This window comes from Danio rerio, chromosome 7 (assembly GCF_049306965.1).
Source record: "Danio rerio strain Tuebingen ecotype United States chromosome 7, GRCz12tu, whole genome shotgun sequence".
NCBI classification, from domain to species: Eukaryota; Metazoa; Chordata; class Actinopteri; order Cypriniformes; family Danionidae; genus Danio; species Danio rerio.
This window is the reverse complement of record NC_133182.1, coordinates 32466237-32485619: the sequence shown is the minus strand read 5'-3', so window position 1 is coordinate 32485619 and position 19383 is coordinate 32466237. Positions and strand designations below refer to the sequence as shown.

General features: G+C 36.7%; 1 protein-coding gene across 2 annotated transcripts in view; it reads right to left on the bottom strand.

The window, feature by feature from the left end:
- The window catches only part of lgr4 (leucine-rich repeat containing G protein-coupled receptor 4), a 91229-nt gene that overhangs the window by 23564 nt on the left and 48282 nt on the right, over nt 1-19383 (bottom strand). For both annotated transcript variants that reach the window (XM_068222318.2, NM_001353862.1), the window contains exons 4-6: nt 14932-15003; nt 14018-14089; nt 1743-1958 (exon numbers count right to left, since the gene is read on the bottom strand). In XM_068222318.2, coding sequence (XP_068078419.1) covers nt 1743-1958; nt 14018-14089; nt 14932-15003 — 360 coding nt within the window. The remainder of the gene's footprint in view (nt 1-1742; nt 1959-14017; nt 14090-14931; nt 15004-19383) is intronic.

The following is a 19383-nucleotide window of genomic DNA, read 5'->3' as shown; positions in this document are numbered from 1 at the left end:
TCTTTAAAAATAAGTGATCTTCGATGCCTGATAAATATACGATATAAAATGGGTCTCGGTGACGCTGTGGTGCAGTAGGTAGTGCTGTCGCCTCACAGGAAAAAGGTTGCTGGTTTAAGCCTAGGCTGGGTCAGTTGGCGTTTCTGTGTGGAGTTTGCATGTTCTTCCCACGTTCACGTGGGTTTCCTCCAGGTGCTTCGGTTTCCCCCACAGTCCAAAGACATGTGGTACAGGTGAATTGGGTAGGCTAAATTGTCCGTAGTGTATGAGTGTGTATGGATATTTCCCAGAGATGGGTTGCAGCTGCAAAGGCAACCGCTGTGGCGACCCCAGATTAATAAAGGGACAAAGCCGAAAAGAAAATGAATGAATGATAGAAGTGGGTCTCAGACCAGACAAGAAGCACTCCTTTAAAATTAAATTTTCCCTCACCATGTCTTTAAAATACAACAATTTATTTTACTGCAGTTGTTTCAGTTTCTGCTCACCTGCTGATCCTGAAGATGCTAGTGGCTACACGGTCTTTTATCTCCTTATACACTTAAACAACTAAATGAATGCTTAGGTCTATTTAACTGAATGTATTGTGATTACATTACAACATCGATGCTGTGAAAGAAACCTTGTGAAATTGAAAATAGTCACGTTAAGCTTTTACCAAAAGGTTATCATTGGCTGAAAAACACTAGCTGTGCATATCCCATTGAGACTTGGATGATGACAATTAAAATATAAAAGAAATGGAAATGGGCATGCGCAGTGGCGCAGTAGGTAGTGCTGTCGCCTCACAGCAAGAAGGGGCAGGCTAAATTGTCCGTGGTGTATGAGTGTGTGTGTGGGACTAAGCCGACAAGAAAATGAATGAATGGAAATGGGCATATGCTATTAAATATAAATCCATTTAATAAATATAAATGTATTTTTAATATTTCCAATAATTATAAAGATGCCAATTTAGAAAGTTTAGCTCATTTTAAAAATAAGGCATAATACATTTAAAATCAATCAGGTTCCACAATAATTCACTTGTTTTATATAGCCAATTCTGTGTAATAAAATGACAAAATGTACTTAAAACATGTCTTCAAGATGTATACCCATTTAATATAATGAATCTAACTTAAGAGGTAAAAGAATGCATCTAATGTAATCTAGGCAGTAATTAATTGCTCATTTATAACTATTCAGATGACAAGTGATGTCCACTTTGCTCGAATTTTCCAGTCATTAAAAAGATGCACTTCTCAGCGGAACACCAACGCAAACATTTTGTGTCGCTGGAAGTCGTGTGGATGGATAACTCCTCAACCGCACAGGTCTGTGTGTTTGTTCAGTCTACTTAACGGATTAATTGGCCTCCACTCCTAAGACAAATATTTTCCAGCAGCTGGAATGTAATTGGTAAATCAGACCCACAGAGAAGCTTCCAGAAAGAGAGAGAGAGAGAGAGAGGGAGAGGGGGAGAGAGAAAGCCTATAGGCTCTGTTCAACTTTGCAAGACACAAGGGGCCATTTTGCTTTTGCCTGTTTTCTCTCTCTAAAATCGCCCATCCGCACCGCTGTTTACCTGCGTGTGTACTTAAGCGTATTTGTACAAGTGCTTTACGAGCCGCCTAGGACTACAGTTAGTGCGGCGCATTGATGGATTTAACTGACATGTGGTAAAAGGCAACAGGGGAAGGTCAATTTATCAGTGTTGAAATAGGATCTGATGAATGTGACTAAAGCTGCTCTGTACTCACAAAACAACCAGGCTAGAGAGGTTGGCGAAGGCGTTGTCTGGGATGTGTGTGATGCGGTTGAGGGCAAGCGTCAGGGCCTGCAGGTTACTTTGGTGCTGCAAGGGGCTGATGGGAACCTCAGTCAGGCTGTTGTCATCCAACCAGAGGTGCCTGAGCTGCTGCAGACCCTCAAAACTGTCCTCCGGCACTGATGTGATGTGGTTAGCATCCAAACGCCTGCACAGAAAGACAGAGAGATTCATGAAACCAGACTGAGTATGCATGAGCGGAAACATTTTACTACTACAAATATGGCATCAGAGAACATGTTGTCTTTTCATTGTAAGTCCAAGTAACAATAAAAAAGGATTTCAAGAGTTCGCACTTAGATATTGCTTTATAAAATTAGCAGGTTTGGCATGCTTTTCTGGGAGAGAACCCTGAGCTTGGAGATATTTGAGACCCCCGCCTGGTTAAAAAGCATGTAAGGGGGTATGAGATCAGGTGGTTCTCAAGAGCTCCCCCTGGTAAAGGAAGAAAGAGGGGAGATGGGGTAGATGGGGGGTTTCTTAGATAAGGGAGTACAGATGGGATACCAGCCTCACTCAATCATATCACATGATCCTCTCAAAATTAGTTTGTGAAACTTCACTTAAATTGATAAAAGTTGTCAATTAAAGCTGCGGTCACACTGGGCTTTTCCTCCCATAGACTTTCATTCATACGCACGCAAATGCGTCAGACCGGAAACGCTGGGTCATGTGTCCAGTTTCGCAGGTTGCTGCGGTGCAAGGTTCAAGCTTGGTGAACTCTGACCTGCAAAATCGCATCACTTGACTGCGTGAGACCAATCGAGGATCAAAACATGACATCTCTGGACAGAAATTTAAAACATGCTTGCTTTTAAAAATGTCTAATAAGCTTGTTTAATCCCGCCCTTTTTCGTAGCACCGCACGACAGAATTTCGCATGCTCAAACTCTAATGTGACTGCAGCTTAACTCTGACACTAACAAAGGCACACAGCCAAAACATTTTTTTTTTCTCCTGTGATTTATTTAATAAGCTATTAAGTGTCTTTCTTTGGTACTTTGGAAGAAATTTGGTCGTGGCACTAAACTTATCTGGTAGTGCAGTAGTGCACAGTGATTGAATTTCAATTAAGTAAAAAACTATACAAAAAATGTCGGGAAAATAAGGCACTTTTTTTTAAATATACTGATGTCATCATTCAACCATACATTTAAAAACATCCATCAGGTAGTAATTAAAAAATATTCTGTAAAAGGTAAAATTAATAAAAATCATAGTGCTTTAATACACATTCTCCAAAAACTCTCACAGAGGATTCCAGATATGCCAGAAATTAGCAGATCTCTGACGCAAGTCACAAGTACATTTTTTCATGGGTAAGAAAAAACCATCAAATTCAGCCACACATTGATGAAAGAGACATTGAGGGGAGGAGAAATGCAAAAGAATACATTTTATGCCCATTTTTAAAATAATTTCAAATATGCTATGACTTTTGTTCTAAAAAGACATTTCTTTTTTCTTTCCTAAATACCAGTAATTTTTTGTGAGAGAAAGTGAGAGTAATAATAGTTACTCTAATAATGTTTAACTGATTTCTTTTATCTTTGCTGTGATGACAGTACATAATATTTTACAAATAATTTTTCAAGGTTACAATATTCAGCTTAAAGTGCAATTTAAAGTCTTTACTAGGTTAATTAGGTTAACTAGGCAAGTTAGAGTAATTATAAAAATCATTGCATAACAATGGTTTGTTCTGTAGACAAACGAAAAGAAAAATTGTATAAGAGAGCTATTAATATGGATTTATCTTCTTCAGAAAAAAATACATTATAGCCAAAAATAGAAAATTTTCTTGCTCTTTAAAACATAGTTTGGGAAATATAAAAAAAAAACACAGAAGGGCTAATAATTTTGACTTTTACTTTTTTTTTTTTTTTTAGGGCTACCAGAAGCCTTGTGCCTATTATCTCTGATGTCAATTTTATTCTACTTTACTCTTCTATTCTATTTCTTTAAACAAACAATGCATTTTTGAAAATGACCTTTTTTTCTGAAAAATCCCAGAAGCTTCAGTGCTTTACATTTTTGTTGAAAATCTTATTTTTGGACAAATCCCAGAAGCTTCAGTGATATATTTGTCCTGATAATTAAGATGTAAAATTAAAGCCTGAATTAAATCTGTTCATCTTAGATAATGAGGAAGACTGACTAAACTTGATTTAAATTTAGTTAGTTTTAGTTAGTAGCAAAATGACTTGAAATTAACATCAGGAGAGTGTGCATATATTGTCCTTGCATTGAAAGTCCAGAAAGCTCTTCGACAAACACGCCGTTGTGAGAGTGCACATATTGGAAATAACAGTGTTCTGTCAAGTAGGTGCTAAAACATCAGTTAGCGCTCAGTTTCTGAACACAGTTCTGTTAAAGAAACACAAGACGTTTCCATGATCTCACTACACTGGCCTCTCTTTTCACACAGCCCAGGTGGGAGCCCTGGGCCCTCACCGGGGCCCCTTCAATGGTTTTATGAGAAAAGGGGACCACACCTTTCAGGCCCGAGGGCTTTTGACTGAAATAAACAGTGCTGTGTCAAATACTGTAGATGCTTGAAAGAGCTGACTCAGTGTTTATATATTCATCAACGAGCGTGCGTTGCATATGACTTCACAAGGCTTACGGATATAGTGCGCAAGTCATGTGGAGAATTTTCTATTTCTACTTCCTATTCTAAATTAGGACACTGAGATTTGTAACGGGAGCCAATCACAGGGAGGAAGGGCTTGATGGGTAATAACGGTGGGGTGGTGACTTCCTGTTTATGAATGGCTGACACTGACTAAGCTATACTCTCCCTCCCCTGAAGATTATACAATTAAGCACACAAAAGGCTGGATCATGCGTAGGTGTAGATCTCAGTTAGAACAAGAACTGCGCTTTACAGCCTTGCCACTAAAAGGTGAACAAGCATAGAAATGAAATAAGGCAACATACATACATGCTCTGTTACCTGCTGTTAACTGCTGAGGGATCATCACACAAACATAACTGAACTGACCTAACAGGAGCGATATCTATAAGTATTTATTGAAAAAAAAAAACCAAATTTATATTATTATACAAAACATGCAGTGCTCCTGAACATTCAAAGCTATTTAAACCAACATCCACCATATTGAATTCATCTGTATTTTTTTTACCCAGGCTCATTCTAATTCCGTACACCAATTACATTTCTGGAGATTGCCAAATACATCCAAGGAGCTACAATTTTTGCAGTTTTTGTTTTCGCAAATACGTGTATGCTTTTTAAGATCTCAAATTTCTCTTGGGAGTGCCATTCACACCTGCCGTTCTTGCATAAATCCACTAGAGTCCGCGGTCGACTGACTGACTGACTGACTGACTGATCCTCTCAACCACCCACTTTCCCTAAACCCAACTGACAATGTTGACAATGTCGCGGCAGCCTGTTTTTTTACCATGTTTTTAGATTTTTACTTTTAGACAGCAATTTAAAATGCAGGATTATATGTTCATGCGGGGTAACTGCAATATTAAAAGAACATATTTCAAAGCTGTTATGCTTATTGTTTATATTTGTTTATTTACTGCTAAGTGTATTTCTAATAAATAACTACATAAGAATGTTTGCATAAGAGTTCCGACTTTAAGCTGTAGAGCTAAATGTTCAAGTTTAATCTTGTTAAGAATTTACTATCGATCTTTATTTAATAATGTAAAAAACCTATTTTGAAAAACCCACACTGTATAAAAAATCTGTAATTTTACGGTTTATTTTCGGCAGCTGGGTTGCCGGAAAAAAAAAGTAAAATAACGGCTGATAAATTACAAAATTTTACCAAAAATTTAAATATAAGTAAATATCTGTAATTTAATGTCTGCTATTTTACCGTAAATTTCTATAATTTAACGCATGTTATTTACTGTTTTTTTCCGGCACCCCAGCTGCCAGAAACAGATTTTTTTATAGTGTAGGAAAGGTTTGAGGGAATCATTGGCAAACTAGTATTGTGGATTTTGACAAAGTGACTTCCGCACACTACAGCATCAATCTGCCTATAAAGTTGCATAAAATGTTCAGTTTAGCACTTCTGTTATCAAAATAAAGGTAGAACATAAAGTACTTATACAAAGACATTTAAATCTATATTGTTGTTCAATAAGTCGATATAAACCGAATTTGCTGCAGACTTTTATTTATGATGAATTTCCAACTGAAATTAAATACGGAATAGGGACTTGAGTTTAAAATTTCTGCATTTAGTCTAATCTTTTACTTAAAGCAAATTAACATTAGAGGGCTGTGGCTAAGCATATTTCGCCCAAGCTCTGAAACTGACATTATCAGAGAACAACTGCAATGGAGTATATGCATAAGGACTTTTAATCTTCAGTACGCAGCTCAAGTGCTTCCAGTGAATTTTCATGCCATTACAAAAACGCTGTGTTTAAGATTTGATTTCTTTACAAATCAATAATCTTCACTGTCTGATTGAGATACAATAAAAGTGGGTCTCAGACAGGACAGGAAGCACTGAATTAAATTCCATTGTTCCGCGTCATGTCTTTAAAATATTTAAACTTATTTTAACACAGTATTTTCAATGGAGTTTCTGCACTCGCCAGCCACCTATCTTTTATTTCTGATTATATATATACAACTGATTATATTTGAATTAAATTACCTTATCGATACCTTTTACTGGAAGTTTATTGGTGGCTAACAATCCCTTGCACTTTTTGGAGCGGAAAGAAAAGCAAACTTTTGATTAAAGATTACCAACATATATTTTTTTTCTGTTGATTAACATTTTTTTTAAACCACATATTAATTTTACACCTAACAAGTGCACTACCAAAACAAACGGGAATTTAATTTCATCTGGTCTTTCAAACTCTGCATAAATAGCGAGCTGCTCAGCTTACTGTTGGGCAAAAGAAACACACAGTTGGGGAGCTTATGAATGCCTTTGTGTAATGGAAATAAATTACAGCATCGTGGATCAACTAAACGAAAATATAAACACAGCTCATAATTGTTCACAATAGTTCTGCCTGGAACTGTATGTGTACAGTGTACTTTAAGCTTAGTCTCGCTTGTTAAATAAACTTTTTGTATTCTCTCAGGCCATTCTGGGAAATGAGAACTAAAGATTGCACATTCTAACCAATCAACAGTGAGTGAAAACCAGTTCTCAAGCATGTATTTCACCCTTTTATTTAAATCTGAGTGCAATTTTCTTTAGGGAAAAAAAAATTAGGACTGCAAGGCATTTGTGAGCTACGGTTAGAGATCATCTAAACTGACGTGTACTTTTGGACAGGAACTCTGGCTCATGTTGGGCTTTGGCACATTCAAGAATGTTTAATTCTCTGTTCTACACAGCATGAAGCTCACACAATGTCATAACGCAATGCTGATGATTGATAAGCAAACTGAAATCAGTAAAGGAATGACACACTTTGGCCTTCACAGTCCCTTATAGATTTAAAAACGGACGGTTGATTTGTGAATTGAACTGAATCATAATTCAGGAGTCGACTCAGGTGGCTCTTATCTATGGAGATATGAATCTGTCTGCTGCTGCATGCTTATTTTGAATGTGCAGATCTGGGCATGTTTTAACATCAGCCGCTGCCAAACGTGAGCGTGCAACACAATGACAAACACACAGTACAGCATTCACAGACAGTCAAGAGGGTTGAGTGGCATAAATGAGAGAGAGAGAGAAGGATATTAATTTAAGACGTGTATCTAAAAGGAGAAGTTTGGCCATGAAAGCTGTTATAATGTAACAAATTAGCGGCTTATCATTTGCGACGATTTATCACTTCATAAGGAATTTTGAAAACATACCAGATTGTAGCTTTTAGCGCTCAAGAAGACTGGAGAATAATTGTTTATGATAATGAATTGCTCTCTGGTCTGTTAACTGGCAAACCACTGGAGTGACTTTTGAGGTTAGAAGGCAGCAATGTTTACTGGTTCACTGCAAACTGTGGCACAGACGGCCACTTGAAATTATAGATGGACGTAAGATTATAATTGTGGCTTTGGAAAATGTTCTGAGTAAAGAGAGGCTTTTCCAAAGAATATCCATAGCATAAACTGCCCTAACTAGGGATGCAAAGAAATTCTGGCCACATGAAATCCTTCAAAATGCCATTTCTGAGAAAGGAAAAACAGTAAACAGTAACTGTAACATTCAATAAAAGAATCATTTACATGGAGGGAAAAGCAGTCTGCAGTGCACTTGAAATGATCCAAGTTTAACAAGATTTAATGTAAACACTGGCTGTTAATGGGTGATATATTGACAGGAAAAAGGTTGCGTTTTATAGTTGTTGAGAAATGAACACCTCTCTTTCAGAGTACTCAGACAGATAAAAGCTGACATTCATACACACAGCTATTAAAATGTATGATTAATAGTAGTGCTGTGTTATTCTTGGTTGCATGAAACAACAAAAAAGGTGCATGTTTTCACACATGCTTATATTAATTTTAAACTGCATAATATTAATGTTTTAGCTTTGGATGGAAAAACTTGATTTTTATTTACTGTAAAGACAACATTTGTTAATCTGACCAACAGTTATTTAATTTTAATATACATTTATTCAGCAAAGAGTTATTAAACTTATCAAAGATGACAGTAAAGCATTTATAATGTAAAAAACGATTTTAAATAAATACTTTTAGTTAAAGTTTTTGAATGTTATATTTACCAAAGTATCCTGAAAAATGTAAAATAAAACCAAAATGGCATATTTAGAGTTGTTCGGTTTAAATCATGTGACTCTGAAGACTGGAGTATTTGCAGTTTGTAGCTCAAATTTTTGTAATGGCTTGCCAGCATGAGTTACCAATAACCACAACATTTTTAATGCAGTGCTTTTAAAAACATGTCACAAAAAGATCAATAAATCACCCTCAGCTTAGTCCCTGAAGTATCAGGGGTCACCACAGCAGAATGAACCACCAATTATCCTGGCATATGTTTTATGCACCTGATGCCCTTACCAACCCAGCACTGGGAAACACCCATATAGGGCTGCATGATTAATCAAAAAAGACCTCGATTCGACTTAACACACAATCTTAATTCTGCTTTTCTATGATTCAGCCAGTTATATTTTCAAGGTAAGAAGAGAAGCGTAAAGGTGGTCGCACACAAGTCTTCACATTGTTTTATATATAATGCTAAGCAACACCTCCAAATGGTGTTAAAAGTGTCACATACTGTATTTATAAGGTAAAATTCACCCAAAATGTAATTTCTGTCGTTATGACATATTCTAGATTTTTTACTACCAAGAAGACAGTCGCCCACCAATGATGTCTATTTTAGTGAACAGAACCTGCATAGGCTGTGAATAACAGGTAATAAAGTTGTAAATAACAATCAATTTGTTGGACAGAGCGATCATTTGGGAGCCACATGGGAAGTATGATTTGCATGTATGCTTTTTTTCTCTCAAAGTGATGGCAGCTATGATATGAATGCACTTGGCATCAAAAGTAAAACCGAAAGTGCGAACATCATTTAAATTATGTCGCATTTTTAGTTTATTATGACAAGCGTTTTTTTTTTTTCATAGCGAAAACAGTGTTGTGCATGAGAATAAATGTTTAATGGTGTCATTATAACTACTTTAGCCTATATGATGTATAATGCAAGAGGGAATCCGATAAAAAAAAAAGTTTCAGTTTGCCAGTGAAAACAATGGTGATCAAAAATAGTGATTCCGATGTAATCACTACTGTGAATTAACAACCAGGACATGTTTAAAGTTTATTTAAGTCTACCATTCAAAGTCTATACAAAATGTAGCATTTTAACCAACAGTAGACCTTCACATAGGCCTAATATTATTATTGTTGTTTTACCATGCGTAAGAATTCAAATGAACTGTTGTTATTATCTGCATTCATACATTATTATTTTAATGATTTGCAATAATTTGTCTAACATATCTCTTGTTTACATTGCACTAAATGCCCCGTACAACTCTCACCACTACAGTTAAAGATCATTTCTACCATGTGCGCCTGCAGGGCACGAGTGCGTCGGTCCGCTTGCGAGCCGTGCGTGCAACACTCCCAATATGCGCACTTCTCCATTGGAAATAATGAACTTGCGTGTGGAAAAGATGCAATATGTCAACGGCTTGCTGCTATAGTTAATCCAGTGTGTGTGCTTATTGGCATAACTTTGTTTTGTTACAGCAGCTTTTTTCCATGCAACAGAAATGCGGCGTTGAGAAGCCTTTAATGTATAAAATCCGGGTTAATAGTGAAATTGGCTAATCATTGCATCCTATTAACAATATCAGTGCATTATACAAAATGCATTTTCTACAATCATATATAAATGTTTTAGGCTGCTCGTGCCACTTGCTTAATGTCAGGTGACTAACTCTCTGCGCAGTCTTTAACTTCAGCTCGTGCTGTATTGAACAGTCATGTCACTTCTTATCTACATTATAGCGACTGTTTTTTGACTGAACAAAATTTTTTTTGATGTCTTAGTCACACAAATTGGAGGGCCGGAAAAAAAATTCCGGGTTCGGCCTGCGGGCCGCCAATTGAATAGCCCTGATATAAATCATACTTATTTAAAAACAAGCCTAATTTAAAATGGGGATTGTTGGTTAACTGTCGGGAAGAATATTCCGTTTTAGATCAGTTCATAAGCTGCAACCAAAGAAATAATTAGTCAATCAAACACCTGTCATCAAGTAGAACTACTGCAAGTAAAGGGGGTTTTCGGTAGTTTCCTCCAGGCTTTGTCTCCACCTTGTTCCCCGCAGCCATGTCAATGTAATTAAGAAGAGTTTTTATTTTTGGTAGCCTGATTAGCGCAGCTGAAGAACCTGTGGAGAAAGCCTGCAGGGTGAACACAATCCCGCAGCACTCTGACCTCTGCTCTGACTGTATCCCACTCTTTCACTCATCATCCATGCTGTGGGACAGAAAGCACACTGATTGACAGGTCATTCTCTGAGGCCTTCTCCAAAAGCAGACGGACTGTGCCAAAATACATTACTTCAGCACCACAGGGAAACAGAGAGGAAAAACACACGACGTGAGGGGGTGGGACACAGAGAGACAGAGAGATCTGGAGAGGTGATAATGGTTTAGAGCTGATTTTTTAAACATACATTGTCCTTCGGCAGAAACAGCAGCTGGTCTAGATCTCAATGAGACATACATTTAGAGGACAGACACTCAAACACTCAAACACTCAAGCACACACACACACACACACAAACACACACAAACACACACAAACACACACAAACACACACACACACACACACACACACACACACACACACACACACACACACACACACGCGCACACACACACACACACACACATACTTGTACTAAGCAAATGTTTCTTGATGCCCTGTTTATTATTTATATTAGTAATAAACTCAGACGAAATAAGATTATATTTCTAAACTCACAACATATTACTCCATGTAACTGGCAAAATGCTATAATTTTTAGATGAATACCATTGCATCCAGTCTCTGTGTTGGCTAATACAAGTGAATAGTGTACTGTATATTGGGAGCATCAATGACAATAATTCATGATATTCATGATGGTAATAGATATGTTTTGCACTGAGAGACAGGAAAAAAGTATCTTTGGACGAGAAGTACTATCTTTTTTAACAAAATAGGTGTATTGCACATCACTCCACATCAACATCACACAAATAAACGCATCCAGATATTTAAGTAGCTGAGTAAAAAGAAGACAGACATGCTTCAAACATGAAGACAATAGATGCATAATTGAGGCAATATATGTTTTATCCATCTTCTTTGAGCCATTACTCATCAATTTTTTTAAGTTTAAAGAATATGTCTGATGGAATGTTAATCGGCATAGCCTTTAACACTGTATTATAAAATAGTATGGTTTCTTCCTCATGGTGTGATACAAAACCATATCTGAAAGTTAGACTGCATCTGTAAACATGTGCTGCTGTAGTACTTTCATTTATTGCACAGACTGATTTTTACCACACTGTACAGCCCTGACCCATCGTTATTATCATGGGTAGACAAGTTCTTATCGCAGAAGAATTTTTACTAGCGTATTGCAAATGATAAGATATCGCCCATCCCTACCGACTAACATTTCCACTGCAATTTTAAACTATATTATCTTCTATCTAATAAATAAGCTTTTTGAGACAACAGAATTTTAGTTACAAATCGATTTGAAAAAAAAAAAAACTAACACAAAACTAATAGATTGTTAAAACATTATTAATTATTAAAGTGATTTGGCCAAGAGCATTAAAAGATTTAATCTTTGGCTTTTTTTTTTTTACATTAAACATAAAGACACTAGTTAGTAGGGTTTACTTTAAGACAATGCATGGGTCTACTTTAATGATACACATCTGAGTTCTGTTAATGTTCACTTAAGACATAAACAACAGTTTCTTAGGGTACTCGACAAGAAAGTTATACTGGAATAAGTCTTAGACAAAGGTTAATTGCAATTAATCGCATGCAAAATAAAAGTTTGTTTTGACAGAATATATGTGTGCGTGTTATATATATTTATTATGTATATGTGAAACACATAGGAAATAAACTACATTTTTTGTCACATACATATTTTAAATTTACTTATAATTTTGAATATATAAGATAATTGTGTCATATACATATATATTTTATATTTTAATATAAATAAACATGTTCTCAAACATATGCATGCATGTATTTATATATAAATAATAAACAGACACAATACACACACGATAAATTTTATCGAAACAAACTTTTATTTTAAATGCCACTAATCATGATTAATTTGTAAAGCGCTAATCTGGAATATGCTTATGTGTTCGTACAATCAAGAGCGAGAAGTCAGAGAAGACTAATTTAATGTGTCTGTGTTAGGGATGCAACAATTATAGATGTTATTTGTACAATTATAGTCCTGGTTTCATGTTATCACAATTATTATGCATTCATAAATTTTAAAACACTACTAGTTTAGAAAAAACTATGAAAACTGTTGTTTATTGCTGCTCAGTAGGCTTGGGCGGTAATCCGGTAATATGGTATATGCGGGATCTAAAAATAGCAACTGTGTCAGTCTCAATACCGTTATACCATCATAAAAAACAATGCACTTAAATAGGAGACTATAAATATTTAAATATTAAATATCCTTTATTTAATGCCTACAAATATGTATGCGTGATTGTCATTATGGGACAGTGTGGAGGAGAGAGAGAGAGAGGGAGGGAGAGGTGAGGTGGCAAATTAATAATTTCTTACTTCTTTTACCAATATCGCTTTTCTGGACACTCAAAGCACTTTACAGTATTTTGGGGAAAATCCCGAAGCGACGCCAGCTATACTGTGCCAGACCGCACACCACACACTAGCTGAATGGTGGAGAGGAGACAGTGATGAATCCAATTATGATATAGGATGGTTAAGAGGCCATGATGGACAAATTTGGTCAGGATTCTGGGGTTAAATGCTTACTCTTTTTTTAAAGGACATCCTGGGATTTCTAACGACTACAGAAAGTCAGGACCTCGGTTTAACGTCTCATCTGAAAGACGGCACTTAATGAGCAGTATAGTGTGCCCATCAATATACTAGGGTGTTAGGACCCAGAGCGCAGGTTGAGGGCCACTGCTAGTTTCACTAACACAAATTCTGGCAACAACCGAGCTTTCCTATGCGGTCTCCCATCCAGGTACTGACCGGGTACAGCAATGCTTAGATTCAGTGAGCGATCGTGTGAGAGTTGCAGAGATCTAGCTGTTGGCATGTGAACGGCCCTTAGTCAATAGCCTCAGCCACAGTCATCCAGTGTGCATGTGTATTAGCCTCGGTGTACAAGTTTGAAACATTAAACTAGCGCACAGTTGGCATAACTTTGTTAAGTTGCAGCAGTTTTGTTCCATGCAGAAACGCTGTATTGAGAATTTTTACGATTAATTAACCATAACAAATTAAAGTGTGGTCAATAGTGAAACTGGTTAATTGTTGTTTCCCAGGTCTGTGTAGGGATAGCTTGGTAGTAGGGATCAGAAAATAGCTTGTTTAGTTTTCTTCTCTTGATGGAAAAATTGTTTAATTATCATTAACATTAACATAAATAATTATCATTAAAATCAACAATTGTGTATACTGAATTATGTTTGTTTGAGATGGAGGAGAGAAAAAAGAGATGCTTACAAAGACTGCAGGGCATTAAGATTCTTGAGAGCTGCGCTGGGGACAGTCTTCAACTGATTGTTCTGAAGCATCCTGAAAAATAAGTACAAAAACTACCATTATATTCTGGGTTTACCTGAATGATACATCTATCTGACATCATAGCACAACAGAACAGAAAAACACTTCTCTCCCATATTTCTCCACAAATCATGAGCTCAGACAGCTCTATTCATGTATATGAATGTATGTGTGTGTCTTGCTCTGAGCTAATCACGGTGCATATCTTGCTTCCTCTATACTATCAGCTCTCTGGCGTCACTCAAATGGCACAGGCCACGAGGACAGCTTTTCCCACTCAGTGCCAGGCCGCAACACACACACACAACGGCACAGAGCCCAGTCAGGAGGCGTTCAAACACACATGACCACAGTAAATAGAAATATTGCAGAATCATCTACGGCTCCAATGACTTTGGCTTTTGGTCCAAGCGATAAGTTTCCCTTACACATTCCCAATTCCCCGCAGCAGTGTCTGGACGAGCACCATAGGGCTTTGAAGCAGCCCAGGACGAAGACAGGAAGAGGAAAAATGAGCTTTATGTAAAGCGTGGCTGAGGGGACCAGGTGGCTGATAAGCAGCATTTGAATTGGCTCCCAAACACCTGAAAGGCCAAATATAAGTTGCGGCAAAGAGGGCGAGAGAAGGGGGAGAACGCATCACGATGAAAGGTACTCCATCAGACACTGACAGACTTGCTGATCCGGTAGCAGTGAAATTCTTGTTAGTTACACAACGCCACTTAACAACTCAACAAAACACACAGCAGGATCTACTGCGCTCTCACTGTGCTGCACAACATCTCGCCGGGTGAACGAGTAAGCCTGGATCAAATAGAGGTGTGTGTGTGTGTGTGAGAGAGAGAAATACTTACAGGACTTTAAGCTGATGGAGGCCAGACAGAGCCTCTGGGTGGATGAAAGCAAGGTCATTACCAGCCAAACGTCTGTGGGGAAAAGAGAGAGAAAAGATACTTTATTTTAGCTGGACAGCAAAAAAATGTCAGATATTCTGATGGGATAATAGAGAAAGGGTGTCAAAGGGTGTGAGAGTGAAGTTATGAGTGGGAAGGAGAACAGAAAGAGTTATTATATATCAAAGGATAGCTTTGACTCTAAACTAGGCTGGATACGTTGTTGTAAAATGGTGACGAACTTAAATATAAATAACCCATTATATAGCTTAAATCACAAACTTTTTCTTGTAAAATAAGCCTATACATTTAATATAATAATAATAATAATAATAATAATAATAATAAAAAAAATAATAATAGTAATAACAATACATTTTATTTATAGTGCGCTTTTTTCAGACCCAAATCGCTACAAGGCATACAAGACAAACAGTAACAAAGCAAAACTATGAAAAAACAGTAAAAGCACCACAACAAGACAATAAAATATGAAAAATAAAATTGAATGATTAAATTGACAAAAATAAGTTAAAAGCAACAGAAAAAGGTGAGTCTTGAGATGTTTCTTAAAACAGTCATGTGAAGCGGCATTCCTGATGCTGATAGGTAGACCACTCCATAGCTTAGGCGCACTGTACCAACAAGCTCTACCAATCGCGGTCTTTAGTTTACAGTGCGGCTGGTACAGCATAAGTCCAGATGCTGAATGAAAACTGGAATGGCGAGAGTTAAACGACAGTGTCATTTGTACATATACTAATGATATCAAGAAAATATACTGTGCAGTTTATAAGTAAATTAAGTCATGTAAAAACATTACTTTAACCTAATTTACATTAAGTTTCATTTATTTTTAAATGTTTATAGACTGGATAAAAATATCAGTCAATATTTCAGCATGTCATAATATATGCAAGTGCTATGCCAAGTCCCAATTAATCTAACACAGTATACATAACATAAAATAAATAAAAATAAACACTAAATAGAACGTGCTGGTAGAAACAGGTAATTTTTTTTAAATAAAAATGTGTAATCAGTCACAAACCTTCATTTGTAAGTGATTTGCCCAATAAGAATTATTTTATATAACAATAACAAACTTCATATTACAAAAGAAATAAAAAGAAATTATATTAAATTATTTTTATAAACATATACAGACTAGAAATGTTTATCTAATTAGTACTTTACAATATTACTGTTTTATTAGAATTTAAAGCTCTCATGAAATTAAAATCAAGTTTTTTAGACGTTAGAATCAGTATTGTTAGTTTTTAAGACATCGATAAGGTAGTGTGCTCCAAAACAGTGACAAAATTTGTGTTCAGAAAACTGTTGTAAAGCTTATAGTTTGTCCCTTAAGCCTAAATGGATTAACGGTTTTAGTCACGTCACCTCAAACTTCAGTTTCTAATTAAATTATAACTAATGAAATGCTTTCTAGTATCTGACATGCCCCGCCCCCTTCAAGACACTTCTCATTTGCTGTTCATTTGTTGAGCTTGAGCTCAACCGCTCTCACTGGCAGAGCGTTGATGAGACGAAATGCTACAGGCATTTGGGGAGGAGCTACACTATGTCCCACCCTCTAATCGTGTTTCAGTTGAGATTACGTTAAACATTGAATAAAAATATGCATTTCAAAGCACTTCACAGGACTTTTAACAGACAGACTTGCCGAACGATACTTTTATATGCTATTTTTATACAATTTAAACACACACACACACACACACACACACTATTTTCTTGAAATAATGAAGTTTACAGAACTTTCCAGTTCACCTAAGAGACATTGCCTAGAGCATGTCTATATTGGTAACAAGAACCAAGCTGTGCATCACTTAGCAAAGGGTCAACTTTTATGTGGCTTGTCAACCATAAACAAACTTTAGGTTCAGTGTGGGAGTGCAATACATACAGCAGTGCATATCTGCGGTGCTGACAGCGGTGTGTCTGATAACTGCTGCTCTCGCCTGAAGTGCTAACTTGTTTTCTGTTGGCAAAATCCTCTAGAGACTCTCTGTCTGATTGGACAGCACAAATACTTTAGATGTGTTAGAATGTGATGGCTGAAATGAATGTGATGTGAAGCAGATGAGCCCTGATTGTTCAAATATGTTTAGGACTGAACAACACTCATTTTGACACCTTCTATTCAGAGAGAATTAAGTCTACATTTGATATGCTGTGGAAAACAATGCACACAGGTTGAGCTTTATTTAAAAATACAAATATGTAATTTTGCGTATGGGTTTTTCCCGTGCTGTATGTAGGGTGACTAGTTTGCGAGTCTGCTTGTGTGTGGCAAGGCGGGCAGACGGTGCACATAACTTCACCAAATCAGGCCCGAGAGATTAACACCAGATTTATCACCCACTGAAACTGGAGTCAAAGAACTCTCTCACACTCTCCTAACTCTCTTATCATCTCCCTCTCTATCTGTCAGGAGCAGAAATAGTCCACAGTGTTTCAGAAAAAAAGAAAGTCTTCTATTTGCCCCTCTTATTACAGGAAATGCTGGACTGTACACATTTATCTAGATGTTTACAGCATCAGGATGTGTCAACTGGCCCTTGGTGGCCCTTAGATGAATGTGTGAAATAAATGGCATGGAGAATGTAACATACAAATAAAATAGATGCACTGAGATCCCATCAACGCAATAAAAGCGATCCCTATCACCACTAAAGCAATAATTGTTTATAAGAAAAGCAACATTGAGAAATAAAATACTAATATAGAAGGTTACTTGCAATGGTCCAAAGAAATGTGATGCCTTAAATCCTCCTGATGAAGCCAAATCCTATTCCTGTCTGCTACCTTCGATATCAAAACAAAATTAAATCCAAACATAAGGCTGGACAATATGGCTCAAATGTATATCACAATATATTTCTAAATTTCGCTCGTTCCAATATAATTCTAATATCACTATATTATTTAAAAAGCATCAGAAAGACTGCTAAAAGCTCCTATTATGTCTATACAAAGACTCAAAAACAATTGAATGAATTAAAACATCAGGAAGAGTAGACCCTTCCTATTAGAGCATGCTGTTTTACTGCTTGTCCAAGCTCTGTCCAGGTTGGACTATTGCAATGCTCTCTTGGCTGTCCTCCCAACCAACACAATCATGCCTCTGTAGTTGATTAATAATGCAATGACAGTGGTCTTTAATGAACTGAAAAGAGTGCATGTTACACCTTTATTTATCAGTTCACACTAACTGCCAATCGCCACTCGCATCAAATTCAAGACGCTGTCATTTGCCTCCAAAAGGCTCTGCACCCATTTACTTAAGCCCACTACTTTAACCTTATGTGCTACTGTACATTGCTTAGTATCACCCTAATGGGGCACAAAATCAGTCAAAAGGACGTTCACTTGCAAACAGTGTCTGGCCATTTTTAAGAAACATCTGAAAATGCATTGGTTTCATGCAATTGTCCGACAATAGCACTACCTATTTATTTGCACCAGACACTTTCTTACAAGCATCCCGTGTTTCTGAGAAAACATTGTGCAATTCTGAGTGTGCTTCGTGTATGGTGAGTGGGCCTAACAAACCACCTGTAGAAGACACTTTTTGCTCTCCATTAGTACCAGACACAGGACCTATGCTGGGAACAAACAAGCACTTGTCATCAAACTGACTAGAATTTAACAACAAATTTGAAAAGAGGAGGAAAAGTGCCCCAGCAGGTTGACAGCAAGAAGCCTAAGACTGAAACTGAAGATAAAGAATTCATAAGGACTGATAACCAGCTGGTCAATTGAATTTAAACAACCTTGTACACACTTTATATTACAATATGAGGATTAGGGCTGCACCATATTGTACATTACTTACATTGCAACATTTTCTTTTTCAGTGACATGAAAATTTTACCAAACGACTTAAATACATGGAAAATTGTGAAGGCTATATTTGAATATTTATATTTTAGAATGATTGGGTGATTTTGTGGGAAAGTGCGTCTGCTTAAAATGGAATAAACTGCAAGCATGGCTAAATACAATAGCAGAAATATACAAATGTTAATGCTGAAACAATATATTCCAAAGCTTTAATCTGTAACAAGTATTATCAGAGAATTCCACAAAAATAAAACAAGCCAACAATGTGAACTTGAGTACAATGAACACTGACAAGTATGTAAATGGATTTCAAGGGTCATCTGTCAACTGAGCAAAAGCCATTGAGATGAAAAACTGGAGAAAAAAAAAAGGATGCTGGACTCTTTCTACTGTCATCCTTCTCTCCACCACACCCTTCTAATACCAAAGTATATATGTAAGTCTAGGGGTAATTATCTTATGGCATGGTGTCTCTGTTATTCACCTGAGAACCTGGAGACAGAGAAACAGAGACAGAAAGCAGAGGAGAGAGAAAAACAACAAGAG